At 39.5% G+C, this 26,084-nt stretch overlaps 1 protein-coding gene across 29 annotated transcripts in view; it reads left to right on the plus strand.

The window, feature by feature from the left end:
* Window positions 1-26,084, plus strand: part of MCF2L (MCF.2 cell line derived transforming sequence like) — a 164,568-nt gene that overhangs the window by 114,211 nt on the left and 24,273 nt on the right. For 28 of the 29 annotated variants that reach the window (XR_013926186.1, XM_080376320.1, XM_080376316.1 and 25 more), the window contains 8 exons: window positions 10,563-10,653; window positions 19,163-19,282; window positions 20,088-20,204; window positions 20,673-20,822; window positions 21,507-21,631; window positions 23,374-23,488; window positions 24,482-24,601; window positions 25,880-26,071. Coding sequence is in view for 28 of the 29 variants with exons in the window: in XM_080376320.1 (XP_080232446.1) it covers window positions 10,563-10,653; window positions 19,163-19,282; window positions 20,088-20,204; window positions 20,673-20,822; window positions 21,507-21,631; window positions 23,374-23,488; window positions 24,482-24,601; window positions 25,880-26,071 (1,030 nt within the window). In the remaining variant the exon portion in view is untranslated. Of the gene's footprint in view, window positions 1-1,807; window positions 10,449-10,562; window positions 10,654-19,162; window positions 19,283-20,087; window positions 20,205-20,672; window positions 20,823-21,506; window positions 21,632-23,373; window positions 23,489-24,481; window positions 24,602-25,879; window positions 26,072-26,084 lie in introns of those variants that run through there. The other variant, XM_080376314.1, reaches the window with a different exon arrangement.

Raw genomic sequence — 26,084 nt, forward strand, 5'->3', positions numbered from 1 at the left:
ATTCCAGATAAGGTTGTGCCAGTACTTTTTTCAGTGGCATTAATGGTTGTTGCAGTGTACTGGAAATACGTATAATTCCAATATCATAGTTCTGAATAGGTGTAAAAAAGCTATTACGGAGTTGGACTTAGTAGTTCAAAAGTGAGGATCATGCAGGCTTTCTGTTACTTAAATTTACTTAAGATCAACCAGCATAGAGCCCTTTTGCCTTTATTGACCTATTTATCCTTAATTGGCCCTCAAGGATAACATGGCCTACTTCAGCCATCTGTAGTTGAGTCTAAATGAGTCCTCAAAGTTGTTAACTTTATTCAAATAGTCCACCCAAAGCAGCTCTGCACAACCTGAAGAAATTACACTGTTTTTTCAGTTTAGAAAATTAAAACTCTTCCTTAAACCCCCTTATTTTAGTTAATTTCACACACTAAAAGAGAATCTGTTAAGCAATAACTTTGTCTTTTAGTGATTATTTCTGTTACCTGTAGAAATGCATCACAGACATTCTGATTATAGTCTATGGGATTCTTTGATGGGGTAAAGCTTGGTAAGTTACTGTAAAAAAGGCTGATAGGTACCATGGAAAGGACATCAGTGCACGTGGTACAAGCAGATGAGCAGGCCCAGGCAAATAATGATACCTGGACACTGTAGTTTATATCTTTAACACTGGCTACATTCCCTCAGCTTGCCTTCAACAACATAAGCTTTTTGGAGCAGAAGGAATCTCAGCATATATAATGGAATATAATGGAATAGATTACTGTACTCCAGTCAGTTGTGTTTATTTTAAGGGGGAATTCACTTTAAAGTGGGAGAGAGTCTGATTTAAGAACCTGAAGTAGCAGAGAAGATAGATGAGCTGTAGGGACGAATCAAAGAAGATACTGATGCCCGTATCTCTGAAGCTGAGTGGGGAGGGAAAAGAGAAATGTGACTGTTTATGCTATATAAATTGACATAAATAATTTAAAATAAATAAGGTATGTAGCAGCGCTGCTTATTTGGCTGAGACAGTGCTTGAGACAGAGGTGCCTCAAGTAAACACATTTTAATTCATATCTCACAATTTCAAGGGACCTACTGCTGCGCAGGATAAAGACCAGTGGTTGCCTTTGGGACCAAGGCTTGAGAGCAGCTCTCCTGGTTGTCAGTGAGTTGTCACTTGCCTCATCGACAGTATGTCTCTGATAGCAGACCATCTTCCTTGCGGGTTCTTGCTTTTCAGCCCATCTACAATCATCGTGAAGTTTGGATGACACTTCCAAAATTTTTAATTATTATCAGCACTTTAGACAAAGCTCTTTGAAGTTGCTTTCGTTATTTTGTCTCCTGTTTATCTGGCCTTTAAGATCTCCTGTCACTGACACATCATGTATAATTATCTTGCCTATGCTTATAAAGTTTCAAAAGGTACTTTCATGGTGTTGCTTTTCCAGGCTGTGTGGTTCTGCTTGTCTCTTCCACCTCATGAGTAAATTACATCATTATATCATGGGTTTTATTTATGCCATCTCACAGCCAAGCATTGATCTAAATTCTTCTTTGCCTGATTGCTGTGAAATCCTAAAATACAATTTTGTGTATCTGATGATTCCCCAATCCTGAGAACACTGAAATACAGTATGAGTGTTTTCAGACATACCTGGGGCATGAACTAATAACAGCCGAGACTAAAAGTAAGCATAAATAAGAAAAAGTTTTCCATCAGTAGTACACTGGAAGAGGTTAAGAGGTTTAGGGAGAGTTAAATGGAATGTGGAGAAGCAGGGGGGGGGGGGGGGGGGGGGGGGGGGGGGGGAGGAGGAAGTGCATAGTGGAGGGAAACACGTCAGATTTCTTATCTGAACCTTATCTAATGATGAAACTTTAACAGGTTCAGCTCCAGCACAAAGGCTTAGGTTTTTTTCATTTCCCAGGCAGCTTCATCTGTTTCTCTGAAGGGAAGGCAGTAATTATCAAAACAAACAAAAAAAAAAAGTCCAAATGCTGTGTTTTGAATGTGCATTAATAAATCCTTATAGTCACAGAATTCCAGTGCAGAATGAAAAAGATGGTAGAATAGTATGCACGTTGTATTCATAGTGATGGGGGGGGGGGGGGGGAGGGGGGAAGCAGTGTTTATTTTCATAATCAGATTTTTAAACATAAAAATCAACGAGAAATGGTGGCTCCTTGCTTACAGGTTATGGTCCTGCTGTGGGCTGCCACAAAATGGGGTGTGTTGAGTGAAATGCAGCTGTTACTGCCAGGAGGTTTATATATAAATTTTTACTTGGCATTCAGTGATCTTGGACAGACCACTAGAGGCTGCACTAGTACAGCAGCGCTTCTGACTGTCTCACTTTACATTTGTTACGCTAGAATTCCTTCTCTTTCCTAGATTTCTTCATGAACAATGGTCAGCCTTAGTTTGAGATGGGTGAGTTTATCCTTCCACGGTTTAAGTTAATCGAGCTGACTGTGAGAGGGCCCAGTAATCAAATATAACAAATTCTAGATCAATAACCTTCTGTGGAAGCACAGTACGGGCACTCACTGAATACAATAAGGAGTAGATGGCAGGTTTTGTCCCTGATTCCAGAGATTTGGATATGGAGAGATAGCTGCAGTGCAGTGACTTTCACAACACCAAGCACCTGCTTTGAATTCAGCACCTCAGGAAGCTTGAGGTGAGCCTGTTCCTTGGGTCTATGCTCTATAGATGGTTTTCCAAGGAGATTAGAAGCAATAGATGTCTCCTCCCAGCTGTGCTTCCTGTACTAGCTGACTTCTTCAGTGTTCTCAGCTAAAGACATGTAGGTTACAGAAATTAAAGACAAAACCATATTACTAATTCCATCTGAAATTATGCTGAAGTTGTCAATGATTGCATTCACATTTTTGTCCCGTATGCATTGTCATATGCCAGAAATAGAGGGTGCTCATCATTCCTGTCCTTTCTCTTAAATGTTGCTGGACTAAGAACTGATACCTGATAGACCAGTTACACACCTCAACTGAAAGTGTGTTTTTGTGGGAATCTGGACTGAGGTGTCGGGCCTGCACTTTGAATCAGAGCTGAAATGTCATGCCAGTTTGCTCTAAGGCATCTCAGGAGGTTTGCTGGTATCCAAAGAGGTTCATCTGGGTGTTCGTAAATCTTATATTCATAAATGTGACACTTGTTAGGAACGGTTCTGTTCTCAGATGTGTGCAATATTCTTTGACCTCAGTCATACATATACATCTCTGGCAGAACTTGGCACCAAACTGATATTTTCTGCCTGATTTTCTATCTAACCAATTGAATGTCATGGTAGTATCATGCACTTGTATATGCAGTGATCTTTTGGGAATATGTTTTCATTCTATTTATTTTCTTGGCAGATTGTTTCTTTGCCACTGATGTCTCAATACCAATGCAAACCTCAATTTTTCTGTCAGAAAAATAGAAAATATAATTTTAAAGTTTCCTAATTTAGAGCAAGTGTGGTTAGTGGGAAGGTATTACTGTCCAGCACTCAATACTTCCAACTTCTCTTAGGTGTGTAATCACTTTGATTTGTACATTCACATTACAAATTTGGAATGTCATTTGTAATGTTGGTGTTACAAAGGATTTATAACACTTTTTATTTTCCAAGCTATTCTTCAGTTGAATGCTTTTAAGTACTAATTTAAGTGCAGGTTTCTAGAAAACACCTAAGAGAGATCTGATACAGCAGCAGCATTACAGAGCAGTATTCAGCTTAGATGCTGTGTTAAAACCTACAGCCTTACTTAGCAATTTAAACCAGAAATTTAATTGTCTAATGTAGAACTCCAATAATGGTTTATAGTTCTGTTTCAGTTTCTGCTGTATCTAAATTGATTCAATTAGGCACATTCTACAGTGAGGCTGGGTATTATGGGCTATAAAACCCTGCACTACCTGTAGCTTTCAAACTAGAGCTTTGCAGAGCGGGATATATCCCCTTCTTCACATCATTTACTCAAGAAAGCACAAGACTGCTTTCTCCTTAGAGACTGTGGTTTCAAATGTTAAGAAGTCCTTAATCTTAGTCTTGCTTTGGATAGTGAGAAAGAAGCTGTCGTAAGATCAAAATGCTAAGACCAAATTCAGAAATATTTTAAAATCCGTAATTAGAACACCTTTTAAAATGAGGGGAACATGCCAAATGTGATAATTTCTTTTGTTTCTTTTTAAAAATATCCAGCTGGTGGATTTGTTTTGGAATTAAGTGGACGAATTGGCCAGTTTTGAAAGAAAGTAGGCTTTATGATAACAAGCAATCAGGAATTATAAGAAAATTAAACTGCTGTAGGTCTAATTCCTGTTTAGTTCCTGGGTAGTAGATTTTGTTTAGTGTTACAATTGAGCTTCAACTTTATTTTCTTTGTCAAATTCATAAACACTTGAATTCTTCTACTGTAGGAAAAACTGCATCCTCTAGGACTTACCTAGTTATCAAATAGAAAAAGTCTTGGTTATCCGACATAAGGACACAAGGAGGGGAGATGTGGGGCAGGGTTATGCCAGGTGAATTGTTCCAGCCCTTCCCCTTGCTGGAAAACCAGCATAAAACTGGTAATGTGAAATGTCACCATAGGGCTTAGTTGAATTATTTTCATTCATAGATGCTGTACTGGAGATTTCTGTCTTGATTTGTTAATACCATTAATACCATAAGACAATATCTGATTGTCTTCTAGAACGTATAAAGGCAGCTAAGGAGATTGCTCTTCTCTGCTTGCATTCATTGCCAGGGCATTAGTGGTTTCTTTTTTTTATTTTTAATATGTTAAACACGATTTAGAAAAAGTTCTTGTCCTCCCCCTCACCCCCCAAGAAGTCGTTCCTAGCAGCAGCAGGAGAGATGGAGAAGTGGTCTTTGAAGTGGCTCGGGTTCAATCTGTTGAAATGCCTCTGAAAATGTAGGATGCAGAGTTTCTCTTGGGAAACGATAACCTTAGTAGTTTGTGTCTGGTTTCCAACAGCCTGTTCCTAAACAAAGTAACAGAGAATGCTGTTCTTGATTACCCTGGCTTGTTTGCTGATGACTGAATATAGGGTAACTTTCTGACTTCAAAGATTGATAACTGCTGAAAGTATTTTTATGACTGGGGGCATGACAGGAACACTTGCTGTTCAAAGTGTTTGTTACCCCTGTGCTCAGGCTACTGGACTGTCTTCTTGTATATGCTGAACCTGTTTGAGCTCCAGCTTGTCTTGTTCTGCACTGTATACAATTCTACCTTCGAAATTATTTTTTTTAATATATATTTTTTTATGAGCCACACAACCCTTGTGGCATGCCCAAGCATAAACCTAATTGCCATATGGACAGGATGGGCAATATCATTCCGAAGATGTTTCACTGGGTCTTGTATGTTTCCCTTTTTGTGGTACAGTAGTATGGCCAATGATGGGTGGGTGGGCCGATTCCATGGTCCTTCGTACATAGGTCTACATGTTGCATGCCAAAAAAGGCCAAGATCTGTGAGCAGCCTGAGACCCCACATCTCTTCAAGCAGTGTGTATGTATCACTGATGCACATTGCTGGTCAGTGATGAGCTACAGAGGGTTAGTAATCTTTAATAATGGGTGATACCAGGCAACTAAAGACAGCTTCAGCTGTTTATAATGCAGATGGCTGCAGGCATTGCCTTGGTGCTCTGCTTAATGCAGTTAATTCTTCACTGAATGTTACTGAAGTCCTCCTGTTCAGCTGTTGAGAGCAAGAATTTCTAGTCAGTTTGTATGCATAGGCAGAGGTAGTCAAGGTAGGGAATAATCCTGAGTGTAATGTAAGCCAACTGTTTATTATTAAAGCTTTAAGACTGAAATTCACTTTTATTAAATTGGAATTATTTAACCTAAAATGCCGCACAGAATTTCAAACATGCAAAATGATGATATTATTGAGTCTCTGCAGTGAACCTGAAGATTTGTTTTTGTTTGTAGTAGAGAGCAATGTATACGATCAGTTTTCATACAGCAGGCTAGAAGCAATAGGAACTTACTTGTGTAGCAGTTGTCACCACCCATATCTTGGAGAAATGCAAGGATCTTTCAGATGATGGCTATGTAATTGCTTCCACACACCCCAGAGGGAAGTTTCTTTCTGCAGTCCTATGTAGCAGAAGCTTTCCCACCCTTTCCCCCAGGTGCATGAGCTCATTAAGTCTTGCAAACAAGTCAAAGAGGGAGAAGTCCCCAGATTTGAAAGCTGAGGAGTCACTAAATGGAAGATTCAGTTCCTGCTGTACAGTCTATGTTGGAGAACTTGGTGCTTGTAGGGCAGGTGCTTCAACCTCAGTCTCTCACCTTCTCCAAAAGGTGTTAAACTGGCTCCCCAAGATGGAGAAAGGGGACTGAGCAGAAAGCCTACCCTCTGCTGTATTTTCCCCTGTCCTCTGTGGCCCCTGCTCCCCTTCCCCTGCTTTCTACCTTTCTGACCCAGCCTTTGTGAGTTTGCCAGATGTGTTTCCTGCAGAGCATGGATGGTTTCTCTGCCTTTCTAAAAATGTTCTGTTCTTTGTGCTGGTGAGTAAAGAGAAAAACAGAGCTTGTGCCATGAACATGGGGTTGTTTTGTGTGTGTGTTAGGAGGGAAACAAAGGAAGGAAATACTAAATTTGAATTACAAGCTTATAGAAGTTACATTTCAGAAAGTACACCAGATACAAGTAAATGCATTAAAGAAAACAGAATTTGTAAGGGAAATGTCGAGAGGCCTTAATAGGCAGGTGCTTCTGCTAAGGTTGTCTGCTGTTTCTCACTGTCAGGGTTGGTTTCCAGTCATTTACAACTCTGCCAAATTTTCTTTCCATTCATGAGGTCTCACCTGAGTTTTTGATTTAAAGTTCAGCCAAAACAACTGAGTTGTTCCCAGGAAGCCAGGGAACAAATCCACTGTGTTTTTCAAACATGGAAACAGTCTTTTGTTTGAGAAGCTCAAGTGCCTCCATCCTTGGTCAAGGACTTGGACTGCTTAGAAGAATGATGGCCTTTGTCTCAAGGAAATACCTTGAGAAAAATCTGCCTGTATCGCAGGTCACAGGTGCTCAGTAACTACTCAAGTCTGTTGTCAAAAATGTCCCACTTCATCCTGGGGCTGAGCAGGGCCTTCTCTGCCGTTGCAGCATGAGCTGCTCTAGAGGCAGGTCTGCTGCAAGGCTGAGAGTGGGAAAACTGTCTCTTGGGGTGCAAGTGCTGCCTGTTGACAAGCAGGCTGTGCAGGCAAGCTTCCTGACTCAACAGGCAGGACCACAGCCAAGGGAAGTGTCCACCTGAGGGAAGATACTGACAGATTGAGTGGGACATAGGGTGAAGGAGACTTGGGTTGGAGGATGAGAGGACTAGATATTCAGGAAGGGGCAGGGTGAGAACCAGTTTGGTCATTTTTTCTGACAGTATAAAATAAAAAAAATTAAAGCCCCAAGACTTTTTGAGCTGTTCTTGGAGCAAGGCAGCAGGGAATGAGAATGGCTGAAGGGATGAATGGGAGACACAAATGTGGGTGGTGGTGACAAGTTACTGGAGAGTGTAACAGAGGTGTGAGAAGATCTTGCCTAAGCTGATGAGTACAGTGCAACTGGAGCAAGGCAGGGGGTAAAGCTTGATGAGCAGGACAGGTCATGTCCATCAGAGCATTCTTCTGCTGAGACACAGAGTAGACACCAAAATGCTTTGCTCTCCAGCAAATGGGGGGAAGGCAGGGGAGAGGAAATCACTATTTGGATAGAATGTAATAATTATGACTGAGGAAAAGAGGGAGAGCTGATACTTAAAGTTAAATCAGGAGCCAAAGAAAAATTGAATACTGCTTGTTGCTGAAACACCATTCATCCTATGCCCTAAAAGAGGGGAGTCTCGCAAACTGTCTTGTAACTACATACACAGGTGTGTGTAGCAGCAAAGAGAGGTCAGTAGAGCAAGGGTGCACTGGCAAACAGACCCATTTCCAGTATTTAATTTTCTTGAATATGTGACTTTTGTTACCTTCGTAATGTTCTCAACTCTTGTACACAATGTCTTAGTTTAGTTTGTTGCTTCCTGCCTGCGACTTGCTGGAGCTGGATCCCAGATTCCATAGCCAGCCCTTGGCAACATGACACTGTTATCAAGATAACAAATATTTTTCCCACTGTGATCAGTTCCGAACAGAGTGTTTAATTTTTTTTTAAGTAGTCTATATTAATGGAGTGTTAACAGTTTGAAGTCAGGTGCTCAAGACAGTGCCACTGGTTGTCTGCTAGCCAGCAGTGGGGAATTGTGGCTTTTACGTCTAAGCCTGGAAGGAGGCTGCATTCTAAATCATGCAACCACCCAACATACTTGATCCCTCAGTTTGGTCCAGCAGTGGAAAAAGAAGGCTGACTAAAGACATCATCTGGGCTATCTAAGAGATGTACTTTTCTTTTGTCAACTCTTACGCTTAAGTAAGCCTCGTCTGTTTGTTTGTTTTTTTCCTAGGAGAATGATATTAAGCTCTGCTTATTGCTAGGTGTTAAGGCAGATGATTAACTGTGTGGAGCTACCATCTAGATCTTCTCTGGGATCCCAGCTGGGTCTGTCATCCTCTGTGCTCCTGGAGAGATCTCTGATAGATGCTCTGTCAGAGGCTTTAAAGTTATGCTTGTTAGGCAGAAATCTCAATAGCTTCTTGAAATATAATACAGATGTTGCATTTAGGTACTCTGTGGGATCTGAAATTATGCTTCCATAATGCTCCAGGAATCCTGGAGATTTCTATTGAGCAGGGAAAATAGCTCTCTAAGCATCATAATACTCTTCAAAATCTGCATGAACTGCCATGGGAACAGCTGTAGCACCTTTTTTATTTCATTCACCCATGTTTAGACTGTGTAACCCAAGGACTTTGTTTTGCAACTTGATCATTGTGGAACGTGGTTGCTGTTGGCATTTTATTTTGCTCAGTTGCTAAAGGTTAAAATGGTGGGACCTTTAAATGGGGAACAGGAAGATGCTAAAATCGGTCTGGATCTGTCCCTCTTGCCTTTCAGATAAAGAAAGAGAAGGAAGGGGGGAAGCTTTAGTAAATCATGGATATTTAGTGTAGTGGGAAGCATATTGCTAATATAAAGCCCTGATTGTTTGCAAGATTTATTCAGGCTTACAAAGCAAGTACTCAGATGTTGTTTATCAGTGTTGTCCAAACCCAGAGGCAAGAGTTAAGTAACATGCACTGAATATAGGTAGCGAGGGGTTGTTTCTAATATTCTCCTATGTTAAAATGACTGCCTAGCTTCTTTTGAAAGAAAGCAAGTGTTCCTTTGTATTTTTTATGATTATTCATGTTTCCCCCTAAATATTTAGTCTGTAAATTTGAGAGATATTATGGTTTGTAAAAGAGAGGGGGTAGACTGTGAGTCATGTTTAAAATTGTAATTTTGAAGAATAGCTTAAGATGACACATCTGGATACCTGTGTTCATCATCCTGTTATTCTTATGCTACCAACATAATCTCATAAAGCAAAGCTCATGTTTTCATGATTCAGCAATCTCAAATAAGAGATCCTGACATTCTGTTGTGTGTTGATTTTTATATTGCCTTTTAAGGTATGTTGGTAACAAATTGATGCACAGTATTTCTAAATGACACACAGTAGGCCTTGCAGTAAATTATTATCCAGATTGAAAATACAGCACATATATTAGAAATGACCAAATATATGAGAAAATAACAAATCCGAGCCCGTCTGCCTTGTATTTGCCTGTCATTTCCATTTTGATTGCGATTGGCTGGCAAGGGCTGCTGCTGGCATTGCACAATTGGCTTAGTGGGGAATTACAAAACAGGAGCAGATCCCTTGATTGGGACTCCGTAGCACATGCAGCTGAGCACAGGCAAAAAAGAAAGGTCACCCATAGACAAGGATTTGAGCAGAATCTCTCTCACAGATGTTTCCATTCCAGAGAAGCACGTCTGATCTCATTTTTCTCCTCTACGACTTGGAGTGTTTAAATGCCATAGGGATATTTTTCTTTCGGTGAACGTGAAAATGCACCTGGGAACAAGTTTGCAACCTGGAGGCATGTGAGAATTTCAGATGCGCAGGGCAGTATCATGGAATGATCAGAAGGATCTGTGGGTTTAGGGAGTTTTAAATATCAGTGAGGAGGAAGACAATTCAAACAGAAGGTTAAAAGCAGATGCAAAAGGAAAACAACTTTGTTTTGATCCTGGAATTATACTGAAAACAGCATGAAGGAGGGATTATATCAGCACCAAAGCAATGGAGAATCGAAGGGGTTTATTTTCCTCTGAAATAATCTCTGTGCAAGAAATGTAAAAACTCGCTTGTGAAAAAGAAGAATTCATTATTTGAATATGGTTTGAAGCTCTGTGGAACCTGTTTGGGACTGCTGCATCTTTCCAATGGTGTATAGTATAGTATGTATTTTTCAGATGTGTAGATGAAGAAGATTCAGCACAAAAAGGTCAAGCTACTTTTTTGTAAATAGTTTTTAACTGCTTTTTGTGAGTGAGACAACATAGGAATTTCATTTGCATTTTTAACTGAACTTTCTCTTTCTTTCCTCCTCCAAACTTAGTTTGCGAGATGCTGGAATTGGATTTATTCTTGTCATAGATCGCAGACAGGACAAATGGACTTCTGTGAAAGCTTCCATACTGCGGATAGCAGTGAGTACTGTTTTAAGTTAACTCCTAAGAAAGATTTTCTGTGTTGAACCTTCCTCTTATGAGTGGAAAAACAGGAAATGTTTTATTTCTTCAGCAAAATGTTAGCTGATAGATGACACAGGAAGTATCCAGTAGTTTTGTATTGCAGCTGACTGGGACCAGGCATCATGTATCTATGATGTGCTTTTAATGCAGTTTGCAGGTCAGAACATCCTCCTGAGAAAACACTTGGGAGAGCATGTGTGTGTGTGCATGCAAATGTGTGCAGCGTGCAGCTCTTCCAGGTGGGAGCCAGTGTTTACATGGACGTCCCATGTGTCCTATACAGCTTTGGGCCCACCTTTCACTATTCAAGTGAGCTTTCCTTTTAGGAAGGGATGAGGGTCCTGATTTAGTTTGCCACTTGTGAAAGGTGTTCAGGTGTAAAAACTGATTCTGTGGTGTTCAAATTAAAATAAGGGTTGCTTGTGTACCTTATGATATTACATACCTACTGTGATCAATCAACAGCACATGCTGGTACTTTCATTCTCTTTTTTAATTATTATTTTTTAAATCTGAAAACTAAGCTTATTAGAGGCTTCTTTTTTTACATGAGTAGGAAAAGAGATTCATGTTTATCATGTGCTTATCCTACTGTTGGTTTACTTTTTTATTTCTTTGGGGTTTTTTCTTGTTATCCTTGCTTGAATTGTTAGTGTTTATAATCTTTCCAGTAAGTGCTGTAAGCATCTTTTATTCAATTTTTAGTGGCTGAAAAATTTTGACTCTGTAAGGTAAAAGTTAAATCAAAACAGTAAATGTCATTTTTGTGTAGCCCCATTCTGACCAAAGAACTGTTTGCTTATTGTAAATTAAAGGTATTTATTTAAAGGTAATACCTTACTCCCATTACATGACTTTTTTTGTGAATGAATATATAATGATATAATATTCTCACAATATGACTTTTTCCACAGTGAGTATGTTAGAAATGTTAAAATATTGAAAATATGCCAAAATACTAGCAAAATCTGCTTTTGCAGCTCATTTCGAAATTTTGAGATGCAGCATTGAACAGATTCCAGTAGTGGAAACAGAGAGCAGCATAAATTGAGATGATTAAGCAAAAAGGACTATATCTATGGAGTTTTTAAATCTTTTTCAAAATGCAATGCTGTAGTTTCTGTTCAAGGACAGGTGAGTATTCCACAGATGACAGTCCTTTTTTTTTACATAATTGGGGTGGTAGAGCGTGGGGGGCAACTACAGACATGCTACTTATACCCATAATAGTAATGTTTATCGTAGCGTTCCTCCTGTGTGTTGCCTAGAAACTCAATATAGAGAACCTGAGTATCTATCCCCATGATAAGGGATCCATCATTGTAGTGATCATGTTGGTGCCTAAGGGCTTTGCCTGGAGAAGGGTACTGAGCAGGGAGCACTGCGGATTGTAGTGCTGTTGGTGATGGGTTGTTTTCCTTTTTTTCTTCTTTTCTCATTCTTCTGAGAGCTTTATTTAAAAGAGAAATCATGCTTCCTAGCTGAAGTCTAATATTTAGAGGCATATTTTTTTTTTATATTTGTTTCCTTTTTTGAACTGGCTCAACTTTGGCTTTGTATTGTGTCCATGGATGTATGTGGCGGTTCTCTTGGGCTTCAGCAATCGTCACGTCATCCCTGATTGCCTGAAAATTTTATCTTCATATTAAAAAAAAAAATATAGTGAAAAGTCATTGTTTGCTGTCATCCACCATTTGTTTGCTGTAATATTTGCCATAAATGAACTCTAAATTCATTTCTTCTGTCTGCTTCTTAAAAAAACAAAGCCAAATATACACAATACATATCTTGCACCAAAGTCATGAGGATTTCTCTGGGTCCTGTTGATGGACAAAGGGGTTTTTTTAAATGGTTCAAGGGAAACTGGAGGCTTGACTTCCACTTGTTTAGTTTTCCTAACAGTTAGAGTTGTCTTTTGATGATGATGAATGAGGGTGCAAGGAGGAGCAGTCACATAGCTTGGTAAAATGGCTCCGTATTTTCCCAACTGTAGTCGAGTGAAGGACAAACACCAGACAAATTGATCCCCTTTTCCTTTCCATGCAGTCAAAAATTACTTATTTTCTCCTTCCCATGCTGCCTAGTGTTATCATACTAAAAAAAGCAATATTCAATCCACAGTTACAGGAGTGTGGCATGTTACTAATCAATATGTTCTTGAGTTTCACACTGCTCTTCTGTTCATAGTTCCAGTGTGTTTTCTTAAAAAAATGAAGCCTATGTCATTACATTTTTCTTTGTCTCTGTTGTCCTGTTATCATTGTCTTCCTCCATCTTGAGGGAAATGTTGAAGTGTGAACTCAGCCTTTTAGACAAAAAACTGCACTCAACATCATTAAAAGTTCCACCATAGCCATCCGTCAGCCTCATATTGAAAGTTCAGAGGAAACAAACTTCCTTAAACTTGGTGTTTAGGGAATAACATACATGTGGGCAACTACTCTTGAGCAAGAAGTTGGTATGGAGGTCGCTCAGGTGGTAGTAAGAAAGATTTACCCAGTAACAAAACTTCACAGTCCTTTCTAAATGTGGCAGGAGTTGGGTTTTATTCAACCCCCTGGAGAAGTTTGCTTTGTGACTTGCCACCTTTGGCTAAGGATGCACTGCATGCAGGTTTCATGTCTTCTGCTTTGGACTGCATTGTCCAGAGCACTGGTTTTTCTTAGCTCTTCATAAATCAAAATGCAACCTTCCCTGTAGCACAGGCATAGCCCATTAATTGCTTTAAAGATTAGGGCCAAGACCTTTAGCTGGCAGGAGGATACCAAAACGCAATGGAGAGACTGGAGTGCTAATACCAACCTAAACCTTGCAGGAGCCAGGCAGTCCCGTTTTTGTGCCATCTGGAGTCTTATCATTGGTTTTACATCCAAGGTGAGAAACCATGAATTACAGTAATCCAACCTTGCATTCTTCTGCCTTGTTTATAGAAAGACCTTGAGTTTCTTAGTGAGTGTTGATGGAGAAAAGATGCATTTAGTAAGTGAAACTCCATGAAAGGCACTATTTTTTGTTATGGATAGGTATTTCCCATTAGTCCAGTTTCTAGCTAGCAATTTGTGTCATGTCTGGAAAACTGTAATGACACTTAACAATTTATATGGGTTAAGTTTGAAAAAACTGCTCTTCTTTCAGCCCCTAGTCATGTTTCTTATTTTTGCTTGGATTCAAAACAAGAACTTGACAGTATGATGAAGGTAGAACAGTATTTATATTAATTTTATTCCAGTAAATGATAAACTAAAAAGGTTATTTTGAGATGCTGTACATTTTTGTCTTATTGCTTTGGTTGTTTTGAGAATATTACATGTTCAGGCACTTTTGCGATTATCCTTGTATAGTCAGCCATTTTTCCTTTTTATTACATGGGGGTTTTTAATATGTAAAAAGAGAGAAGTGAATCACTTAAACTCTAAAAACAGGATCGTAACACAAGCATTAAACCCAGATCTAATGCAAAACAGCTCAAGGTTTTTAAACCTAGCTTTCAAACTGCTCCTTTTATGAACTGATTTAATTCAAGATTCTTTCTTGACAAGAAGCCTGTGTAAAAGACTTCATTCTAGCCAGGAATAAACAGTCGGGGGGGGGGGGGGGGGGGGGGGCGGGAAAGTACTTATTAGCTCCTTTATATACAGAGGTATTTTGGAAAGAAATGCCCTGTGGCTTACGGCATACTAATAAGTGCAGAAGCAAAAACACCACCACAGAGTTTGGTAATGTTGGGTATATTGAAGCTCTTCATAAAATGGAAAATAGTGCTGTTCCAAGTATTTTGAAACAGAACTACTAAAACTGGGTCAAGCATTAGCTCTTTGATGGCTCACATGGTTCGGATACTTCTGAAAGCTGCCTGTTTACCTGGGAAGTGGAAGAAAAGGGGTTGTAGGTTCACCATTTATCAGAATAGCTTTTCCTTTGCCGTGTAGAAGTATAAACAACTTCTGAGCTCTGGGACAGCTGAGCAAATTGCTCTGTGGGACTGAACACAGCAGACTGCAACTTTATTTTAAGTGAATCTCTGTCTAAAAGGTACATATATCTATCCACATAATTATTTTGTATACTAAATAAGCCCTAGGGGGTAACCAGAGATACGAAAACTCAAAGGTGTTGGTTGTGTTTTCCAAAAGCTCACCTTTGGCTATTCACTACTGAAAGCTGTAGTGACTGACTCCTGTTGTAGATCCCAGCCCCTGCCCTGCTCCAGTGCTGCCCATTCCAGGGAGCGGCAGCCTGGCAGCACTGCATCCTATCTCAGTGAATATCGGAACTATTGTAAAGTATGTGATTCAGTGAGACTTAACTCCTCCCTTGAAAATGCCATCTGCCCAATAGCCTCTAGCAGCTATAGGCTGTTTTCAGTTGTGTGGGATTGCTTCTCAGCTTGACTGGTGCAGGTAAAATTGAGTGACTTAAATAGCTCCCTGTTCACACTGACAGAGCAAGACCACGTTACACAGGGGAAACCAAAGATACGAAGAATCTCAGTACCTGCCTGGCAAAATGCTGCCCGCCCTTTCCTGCAAATAAGCTGCCACCACCCCTTACTGAGCATCAGGCAGGGGTTGTTTCCTGCCCAGCTTTTGCAGTTCCTTACCAGCCATTCAGCATTGTGTCATCTTCATTCAAGAGAAGACCTGCCTCTCCTTACCTTCTCCTGTTAGAAGGTGCTTAACTTCAGGGTCAATACTGGTGCTACAGACATCCTCTCTGTCATTAATATAATGTGAAGAAAAGTGATAAATAAGATTATACACAGCTCACTTAATTTTACATTTTGCACAAAACCCAGCTGCGTTCAGCCTCTCTAAGATTCCCCCCCCTTTGCAGAAGGCTAGAGCATGCAGTGGAAAGCTCCACATCCCTGAGAAGTGGAGGCCTGAGAGCGGGCAGGTCAACCGGTTCCTGAGTATTAATTAATTGATTTCCCAGAGGATTTAAAGTAGTTCCTGTTTTTTTCCAGCCAGCAAAGGTTCTTCCCGTGTTCCTGATTCAGGGTACTTATAAGGCAGCAAAGATGTCAGTGTATTAGAAAGCTTTGATTTAAGGGCTGTGCTGTATATGAGTTCCTGGTTTGGTCAGATTCATTTCAAAACTGATAACTACATGCACATCTGCATCTTTTCCTGTATCTTTGGAATCAGCACTGACCTGACTGGATGGGAAAGTGAAAGAGATAAGCAGATAGAGAACTAATGCAAGTGAGATGAAGGAATGTATGGGTTGGGCTAGAATAGAATAGGGGCTACTCTAATTCTCATAGAGGATACCAAAAACATGACCCATGGTCTCTTTTGTATAGGTATCAAATGAGTTGAAATATAATATTTGAGACAAAATGTTGGGGGAGCAGTTGGCATTAATTCATTTAGTAAAGAAAGACACTTCTGGAAAAACAGCTTTCAAGCACACAAACCCTTCTTCAAGTTGCAGTGAAGTTCATTGACTTCAACAGTCCTTGAAGGCACTTTATTGTATGGCAGTACTAAACATCCATGAATATTTATTTCTGTGCTTAACACTTGGCACAGCGTTCTTGAGAGCTCATTGTTTGCTCTGTCTGCTTAGCATACAATGGCTTCAAACAAACATGCTGCTGGACTGGAATGGAGCGTAGACTTGGGTGTTATGGTTTGGTTTTGGGGGTTTTGTTCTCTTGTATTCAGGGTGGACTGGTTGATGAAGTTCACATGCATCTAAGGAGCATCTCTTGCATCATATCATTGTCTCTGCAAGTCATCAGGGCTTTAAGGGAAAAAAAAAGTTAGGAAAACAGTAATATTTGGGCAGTGCAGACACAAGCTCAGATAAACTGGAATAGCTGGCACAGGTCCAGCATTGTTTACTGTAGCAATCCTCCCTGTTCTTCTTGTTGTTTCACAAAGGTCAATTTGCGTATTTGACTCCCAGCCACAACAAACAGAGGAGGCATCAGTCTTGAAAAACTGTTTTTTGAAAAAACAAAACCAAATGGGAAGCATAGGAGACAGACCAGTGGAGCTAAGAATGGTATTGTAGACAAAGTTAGAGTAACCTAGAATGTGAGGTTTTGTTGAGAGAGAGGGGAAACTTCTGGCAAGCCTTGAATGGGAGTTAGTGGTACAAGACTATAGTGACTTCAACAGTGTCATTTTGGGTAGACACACTGAGATGGAGAATAATAGTACATGTGTATTCTTTGAATTGAATACTAATAAGATACTCAATTTGGTCATGCAGTTAAACTCTGTATTTCATAAGAGATAATACACAGTTTAGAAAAAATTACTATTGCTTTGCATTTGGCTACTACTGTTTGCTTCAGTAATAGCCTAAATATCAATAGAATCACAGAATAACAGCTCAGATTGGGAGGAACCTTGAAAGATCACCAGGCCCAACCTTTCCCGGGGAAAGGGAGCTTTGTTGAGACTAGCACCCTGTCCAGTCTCATCATGAAAAACCTCCAGTGATGGGGACCCTACCGTGTCCGTGGGGAGGTTGCTCCAGTGAATGATTGTTCTCACTGTAAAAAAAATTTCTTTCTTTACATCAAAGGTGAAACTTCCCTCAGTGCAACTTGTACCCATTGCCCCTTGTCCTTCCCACACTGCAACTTGTGAAGAGACAGCCTCTGTCCTCTTTGTAGATGCCCTTTAAGTGGTGGCTGGAATATTGTAATGAGGTCCCTCCCAAGCCCGCTCTTCTCCAGAGGGAAGAGACCTAATTCCTTCAGTCTTCCTTCACTGGGCAGGTTCTCCAGCCCTTTGATCTTCTTTGTGGTCCTCCTTTGGACCCTCTCCAGTCTGTCCACGTCTTTCTTGAATTGTGGGAACCGGAACTGGACACAGTGATCCAGGTGCAGTTGGACACAGCTGTTGAATGCGTGAAATGATAGACTGCACAGCCATCATTGTAAAAAGATTATTCAGGATATTTATTAAAAAAAAATCTTTTATCCATTCTTGCAATGTCTCTTAATATGAGTTAATTAATTTTCTGAAATAAATCTGCAATTGCCCTTGGTACAGTAATTCAGAGGGAAAAAAGGTTAAAAAAATCATCTTTTTTCTTAACGTTTTCTTCTGAATACCATCAGGAATTTTTCTGTTAGAAGTTTTTCCTCTAGTAACTGTGGATTAGTAAGTCCACAGGGTGTACTACTATTAGTACACAGAGACAGATTGTTTACAGTGCAAGGATGAGAAGCTGGGCACTCAGAATTGTCTGGATTCTGTTCCGAGCCCTCAGACAGACTTCTCTGGGACCAAACCACCATGCTTTCTAGAAAATTTGGACATCACTGAAGTGGAGACAGATTGTGAAGTTCAACCCTTTAAGGTTTCTCAGTCAAGCTGAGATCTCGGTTGTATACTGAGTATCTGGGGAACCACAATGCACCTGTGAAGTCTTTCAGAAAAGTTTTAAACTGTTTGTTTGGGTTTTTTCTTAAAAAGTTTGTAATTTCCAGTGCTAAATACCTGGAACTCTTGGAAATCTTAAAATGGATATTAAACTACTCTCCAGCCTTCCATATCCTAACAGTTTCACTAAGCATGGAAACAGATCATAGCATAACAGTTCCTTCAGTCAGTGTTCGTTTTTTGGTTGACCTTTTTTTTTTTTTTTTTGTAGTAATTCAATTTACTAAAAATGTGACATAATTTCCAACAGTATAATGAAGAAAATAGCATACTTAATCATTGTAATGATCATTTCTTTAGTGAGCTTCACTGCATCCCTATGGTGGAAATAACAAAAGGGGGAGAAGATCTGCATAATTTCAAGAATAGCTAAATGCCAAGTATGCAAACCTCTGCCACAGCAGGGGTTGGTTTTTACTAATTTAATGCTATTTCTTTGCTTTCCTTCTGCTCTCTTCTGTTTTCCCCCTATCACTTGTAGAACAGGAAAGATCTTGAGACTACTAGTGGTAAGATAATGAGAAAAAGAGCTGACAATTACTGTGTTTGATTTTTACTTTTGTCTGCAAAATTAAAGCTTATTTCTAAGCTACTGCCTGAGAAATTGTCTTGGTGGCAATAGTTTGTGTAGGCAGCTGGCAAGGTAGTATATGGGCAAATTAGAAATGTATTTGGTGCTCAGACAATAATGGCGGTTTCTCTTGGCACCCTCTATTAAAGAGAAGATAAGGTAACCCTGAAAGTACTGCTGTTGAAAAAGTACTAAGCCACTGCTGTTTGTTCTTTAGCCTCCTTGGCTAGGATGTAATCTTAGCTGAAGAGCAGTACAAGCCAGCCCTGAAAAACTTGATTCCAGGAGAATAGATTCCAATACCCAAAGATGAGTAAACATCTCTTTGAATGAAGCTCTTTGTGCAAGCCTTGCAAGTTTGTAATTGGTCACCCCATTATGGGAGGCCTTTGATACAGTTAGTTTGTGGTTTAACAGGGGCTTCTCCTTGTTCAAAAATATTTTCTGGAGCTGAGACAGAAAATAACAGACTAAACTTGTTTTGCAGGCATCTTTCCCGGGAAATCTGCAACTAGTCCTCGTTCTGCGCCCAACAGGATTTTTTCATCGAGCTCTCTCAGACATTGCTTTCAAATTCAACAAAGATGAGTTTAAAATGAAAGTACCTGTAAGTAATCCTCTGTTCCCACTGTACTGTCAGAAATCTCTTAAAAGTACTTAATGTAGCTAGCAAGGGCCAAAAAAATCCCAACAAAACACCATGCTTAAAGGTGGTTCCAGCAATTTTGGGTAGTTCTTGATGGTTTATTCTTGAAGTATGTGAATTTTGAGGCAAATGCATTTCCCATGGACAAATGCTGTAGTTTCTGTCATTTGAGCAAACGTACAACTGATGCCTGTTGTTGCATTGCCAGTGAACCCACTGATTATACTTCTGTTTGAAAACGTACAGCATTTATACTTGAAAATAAACTGGAATGAAATGAACTAAAGATATACAAGTTTTTATGTATCATATGTCAATGTCAAGGGTGAAATTTTCAAGTCTTTAAGTTAAGGTACTTTTCCCCCACCCCTTGTTTATTTTGGGGAACCAGTCCTTACATGCCAAATCCACAGAGGTACTATTTTTCTTCTCGTAGGATAAATAGGTTGAATGAATGTTGCCCTTAGAAAAAAGCCTTGTATGGTTTATCAAGATAAAAAAACTGATGGTGTAATTTATGTTGTATAATCCATAAGCTTTTTTTGAATATGACTGTTGCTCTTGCTCGTATGCAGTTATCTACATTTACATCATCTTAAACTGAAACAACTGTTAAGTTTGATTTTCTGTACGCAAAGGAAATAGTTCCATCATTTGCTTTTGTATTAAGCTGAGTTTTCTCTATCAGAGGCTGAAGGATGGGGCTTAGAATCCTTAAGAAGAGAATTCTCGCCTTCGATAGTGTTCACTTTCTTTGCTGTTGCAGATCATAATGCTGGGCTCAGTGTCAGAACTGCAGGGTTACATTGATAAAACACAATTAACAGAAGATCTTGGTGGCACCCTGGATTATTGCCATAGCAGATGGCTGTCCCGTCGCACTGTAAGTCTGTTTTATACCCTGTCATTTATAAAACAGATTCCAAGTGATGCAAGTTGACTTGCTCAGAGTGAGAAGATGTTCCCAATGGTACTTAGTCATCTTAGAGAAATAATATGAGTAATAATTTGGGAGTGGTTTTCTGAACACTTGGAGCAAAGGAACTACAGTGTATTTTTGTGTTGAGGTTTATTGGTTTTGCTACAAGAAAGAAAAATCTCAACTTGTAAAATAACTCCAGATTATAAAAATATGAGGAAGATAGACCTGATACGAGCCTAGGAAAAATATACAATTAAGGAATTAATGGTGACGGTATCTGTTGCTTGCAAAATTATACTTTGACCATTTTTCAGGCTTGTAATTAATCTGCTTGTGTTTGTTTTGAGAGCTGTATTTTGTGTGTATGTGTCATTGGTACATGTGTATGTGATGAGCATGAAACATCTTTAATGATTTTTATTCCAAAAGGCTATAGAAGGTTTCGCCCAAAAGGTTAAGCAAACAGCTCAGATTCTTCAGTCCTTTGGGACTGAACTGGCTGAAACAGAACTACCAAATGATGTGCAATCAACCAGCTCCCTTCTTGCAACACATAAAGAAAAGAAGGACAAAATGAAGGTATGTAATTCTTGTAAAGATTTTGTCTTCTAGTGAAACTGTGTTTTAATTTATAGCTAATAATGTTAGTAGAAAATGTGGAGGACGTTAATAGTAATAATACAAAACATTGAAATCTTACTGAACTTGGTTTGCTTGGCTTGATGTTAAAAGTCCTTTTTGCATTCAAAAATTACATTTATTGAGGCTAAGTCTACATATGTACAAATGCATAATAATTTGTATGTGGAAACAGAAATTCCTGTGTAAGTAGTGGTGTGTTTATAATTTGTAGGTTTGTTTGCAACAAGAAAACTGATTTTATTTTCATATGCATGCAGATACATGACTTTTTGAAGAACGGACTAAAGTTCTTTCAAATCAGCTTAAATGAAAACTGTTAGATGTATACTTTTGAAACCCCAAAAAACTTTTGAGAGATTTGTAACCTAAGGAGACACTAGAAGGCTACGTATCATGAAAATTCAACTAAGTTACTGAGATCTTAAAATGGTAAATGTAGAAGAAGCTGAAATTTAGCATTTACTGTCTGTATTTGTTGTCAAACACTGCTTTTAATCATACTACTGTTGCTCTATTGCTATTAAAACAAAATCCTTTTTCCAGTTCGGTGCTTTATGAAGTCTGTTTTAAAAAAAAAAAAAACACAACTACAGTGTGTGTGGGGTTTGTTTTGTTTTGTAGGAGGATATCAGGTTAGCAGTAGAACAGGGAGATGATATCCTTGGAAGTATTTCAAAACCAGTTACTGAGAATCCTGAATACAAACTGAATCAAGATCAACTAGACAATCAAACAACGGTAGAAAGGTGAGAGGAGCAAAATAATGAACGTGCTGCTTTTCTGGGTTTTTTTGATGCCTCCCCAGCTCTTTTGCTTAGTTCCATACTTAACCTTAGCAAATAAGCAGATATTACAACATGAACATATAAAATGTACTTTCGGAAACAACTTCTTTGTTGTCTGTTCTGTTCTGAGAAAAGTAAACCCCTGCTGTCCATTACCGGGTCATTTGCTGATAAGGAAATAAGGGTTGGGGTTTGATTTCTGGCGCCAGCAAAGTAATGCTGTTCTTTTTTTCAGATTTAGACTATATAGTTCAGCAGCTTTTCCTTATTTAAAAGAATATTGAAGCTTTGTTTAGAAACTAAAGTGCAACCCAAGGAAACTTTGCTGCTATAGGGAAAGCAGATAGGAAGACAGAAGTAATATATCCCTTCTTTTCAGCAGATTTGTCCACATTCATTATGTCCTTTTGAACTGAAGTGAGGGGTTTCTTTTTCTTTAACCCTGCCCAAAGCAGCTTCTAACATTGCTGAGATCTTACCAATGTCATTAGTGGCCTATAAAGGGCTGCTAGGGAGTACACTGCTCTTGAAGTATCTATGCACAAATAACCTATATGCTTCCTTTGGGCATACAAGTAATAGATGTTGTTTTCCTTTGCTCCCCACCCCCCCTCCCTTAAATTACTGCCAGGTTTGAAGACATTATATCACCATAGCACAGATGCAAATTTGAACAAAGCTGTGAAAGCATAGCTCATTTCCCCCAGGCAGTATTCTGCATTCTTTTTTTGTCGGTCATTCCATGTTTCTGTTACACTCAGGCTGACTTTTCTTTCCAAATAACTGTCCATTCCAATCCACAAAGCTTGGCAGAAGTCACTTTTTTGGTCATTGTTGCTATCAGCTATCCGAAGAACAATCGGAGTGGGTGTTGCTTATTTATCCAAAATATTCCCACTCAATACAATATCTGACAGAAGTTGGAAAAAACTCTGTGTGTCTGCCTTTTTTCTAATCAATTTTAACTTGCGAATTCAGAGTTTGTTTCTCTGCTCTTGAAGACAAAAGTTCATTAAAATTCTGATATGTTCCCTGGATGTAGTCTGAGTACAGCAAAGCAGACTGTAAAGATAAGTCCATAGGATACCATGCTGTCAAATGCAATATTGGAAGATAAGTTGAAAAGTAAAAGGTTTAAGGTTTCACCAAAGTTATAATCGAAGAAGGCTCTTTTCATTGCAGTACTGCTGTATCACACTTGCCTGTGATACTTAAGTAGTAACTCTGCTCAGAAGAGGAGCAGCAATGACCTTCGGGTTTATTATGAACCTTGCTCCAAAGAATGAAATGTAAGGGCAGCTGGCTGGTCACAGCAGTACAAATTTTTGCCTTCATTTTTCCTTATAGCCCAAGGCTTGAGTTCCTCTGGGTCCTAGCCCACACACATTTGCATGTTTTATTTATGTTTGCTAGCCCCAAGTCCCCATGTCCCCAGGCCAGAGCTGAGAAATAGTATGCGCAGCAGTTAGCTTCAAATCAGCACTTGCCAGTTTTTCATAACTGAATGTTTGTGTTGGGTTTCAGTTTTACATCAATGTTATTCTAGGAAACAATTCTGTGCAATACTCAGAAAGTTTCCTGTATCCAGTTTATTTTTTCTGGAAGATATTGCTTTAGGGAAGTTTCTTGTTTACTGTGGAAGATTGTATTGTCCCTTGAAGGCTATACCCATCATTCTTACAGTATTTCTTCTTTTTTTAAAGGCTTCTGGCTCAATTACATGAAACGGAGACTGCCTTTGATGAGTTTTGGATTAAGCATGAGCAAAAACTTGAGCAATGTCTGCGCCTTCGGAATTTTGAACAGAATTTCAGAGAGGTGAGAACTTCTTGGTGGCAGTCAGTATTTGGTAATATAGAAATGATTCAGGCGAAAATACTTACCCCTCTTGTTTTTGCAGCTCGTGTGTGCTTGAAAGCTTTCTCCAACTTTTTTCTTGAATGTGTCCTTACTTGACATACTGCTATCTTTACTACCTTGAATACTTGCCTATAAAGACATAATAGCTTCTCTTCTGCCGGCTTATGATTTTTTTTTCCACAGGCCCAGCAGTGTATAAGCATTCAAAAACTCCTTTGAAACCTGTTCTCCACCACAGAAGCATAATACGGTGGCTGCAACACTTTCATCTTGCCAATAGGCCCTTTTAAGGAACCAAGACTTACCTAAACCTTCTGGCTGAAATTTTATGAAACAGTCTCCAACACTGTGGGTGGGAAGTTGCAACCACACTGTTGGAAGCTGGGTGGAGGCTGAACTACAATTTTTACAGCCAGTTTCTGATCTCATGTTAGTTTAACTCATATGCTCGATGGCACCTACAGTCTCCCTATGCTAGTGTAGCTGATCTCAGAGCATGGCCCCTGTGTCTCCATGGGAGCAAAGCTCTGAAACCCTCCTACAAGTGTGTGTGTGTCTGTATGTCTGTCTCAGCCAGTTGTTAGTGTGAGGACCTCTCCCTCACGTTTTGCTAGTTGTTAATGTTGTTTTGTATTATAATCATCTGGTAAAAGCAAGATCGTAAATGTTTTGTGAACGTTAGTTTTCCTTCATTGTTGGGTTTGGGGTTTTGTTGTTTTGGTTTTTTTTTCTTTCAGTACCAGAAAATAGAATTACTTCACTGCCTTTTTTTAATTGTTTTCATTTTGAGTTGGGGGTAAAGGTAGGCTGTCAGTAAAAGTGGTTTCTCTCTGTGCCCCAGTAACCACATAATGTGAGTCACCTGACTGGAAATAGTGGCTATCAGTTATTCAACTGGTGGGCCTCCAGAGGGGTAGAATCACACAGATACATAGCTGTGTCTCATTTCAGGTCAAAGCAGCTTTGGATGTTGTGTCCGAGAGACTGACTGCTTTCACAGATGTGGGAAACAGCTGTTCACACGTGGAGCATATTTTGAAAGATCTTGCCAACTTTGAAGAAAAGTCATGTGTAAGAACTCTGCAAGTCTCCTTAATTTTTAGTATGACAATGTGTGTGTGGAGGGGCACGATATTTGGGTATATCTTATAAGCAGAGCTTAAGCTGACAACGGGGCAGAATCAGTGTCTCAGGCACTGTGAAGAAGGAAATTGGAATAAAGTTTTTAACCATTGGAGCAGCCCAGTTCTCTGGCATCTCTCAAAGACCAGAGTGACCAGTCATAAAGTTGGTGTGATTAGTTCATGGAAGAATTGCATGAAATGTTTGCATAGCAAAGTTCTGCACTTAGTGATTGAGGGGCCACTTCCATTACTATTAAAGCTGCTTACTTCATTAAATCTCAGAAATGACAAAGCTGTGTATTGGATGTACAACATGTTAAAAGATGATGAACAGAAATATACACTCTGAACACTGTAGAAGGGGAACCTTATGATCTGTGCTTCAATAAAATATACAGCTCAGTAAGTGAGGTCGTTGCTCTTGAGGCTGAGGTGCTGCAGTTACATATTTTTTTAACTGGGGTTCAGAATGCTGCTGTACTCCAAATTGCAGACATATACACACAAACATGCTGTTGAATAACTAGGGCATAGAAAGCCAATAGTAGTTCCTTCACAGGGAGGCATATGATTAAACTCAATGTTTCTGAAGTACTCTGATACAATAAAGAAGGCATAAATGTTCTTGGGTGTCTGGGAAGACAGGGAATCACTTTGATTTATTAGGCAAGGCAGCTGTTAACTAAAGAGGTGTTCTTATCAACATGTGTATTTTACTGTGTAAAACCAAATGGTATCATTTTAACTTCTTTCATTGATGATGATTCAAGGAAAGATAGAATCATAGAATCATTTAGGTTGGAAAAGACCTTTGAGATCATCAGGTCCCATCATTCACCTAGGACTGCCAAGTCCATCACTAAATCATCTCCTTAAGCACTGCACCTACGTGTTTTTTGAACACCTCCAGGGATGGCAATTCCACCACCTACCTAGGCAGCCCGTTCCAACGCATGGCCACCCTTTCAGTGAGGATGCTTTTCCTAATATCCAATCTAAACCTCCCCTAGCGTAGCTTAAGGCTATTTCTTCTTGTCCTGTCACTTGTTACCTGGGAAAAGAGACCTACCCCCACCTGCCTATAACCTCCTTTCAGGTAGCTGTAGAGAGCAGTAAGGTCCACTCTGAGTCATCTCCTCTCCAGACTAAACAACCCCAGTTCCCTCAGCTGCTCCTCTTAAGATTTGTGCTCCAGACTTACCTAAATCAATGTTTGCTTTCTTAGGAAACTATAGCAAAAGCCAGAATGCTAGCCTCAGAGGGTGATGCTTTTATTCAAAGCAATCATTATGCTGTGGACTCCATTATTCCAAAATGCAGTGAACTTCATCATCTCTGTGATGCCTTCATTACTGAGACAGAACGCAGAAGGAATCTTCTTAACAAATCTCTAGAACTGCATGGCTTACTAGAAAAGGTAAATTTTGTAC

Source organism: Falco punctatus, assembly GCF_963210335.1.
Source record: "Falco punctatus genome assembly, chromosome: 2".
In the NCBI taxonomy this organism is placed as follows: Eukaryota; Metazoa; Chordata; class Aves; order Falconiformes; family Falconidae; genus Falco; species Falco punctatus.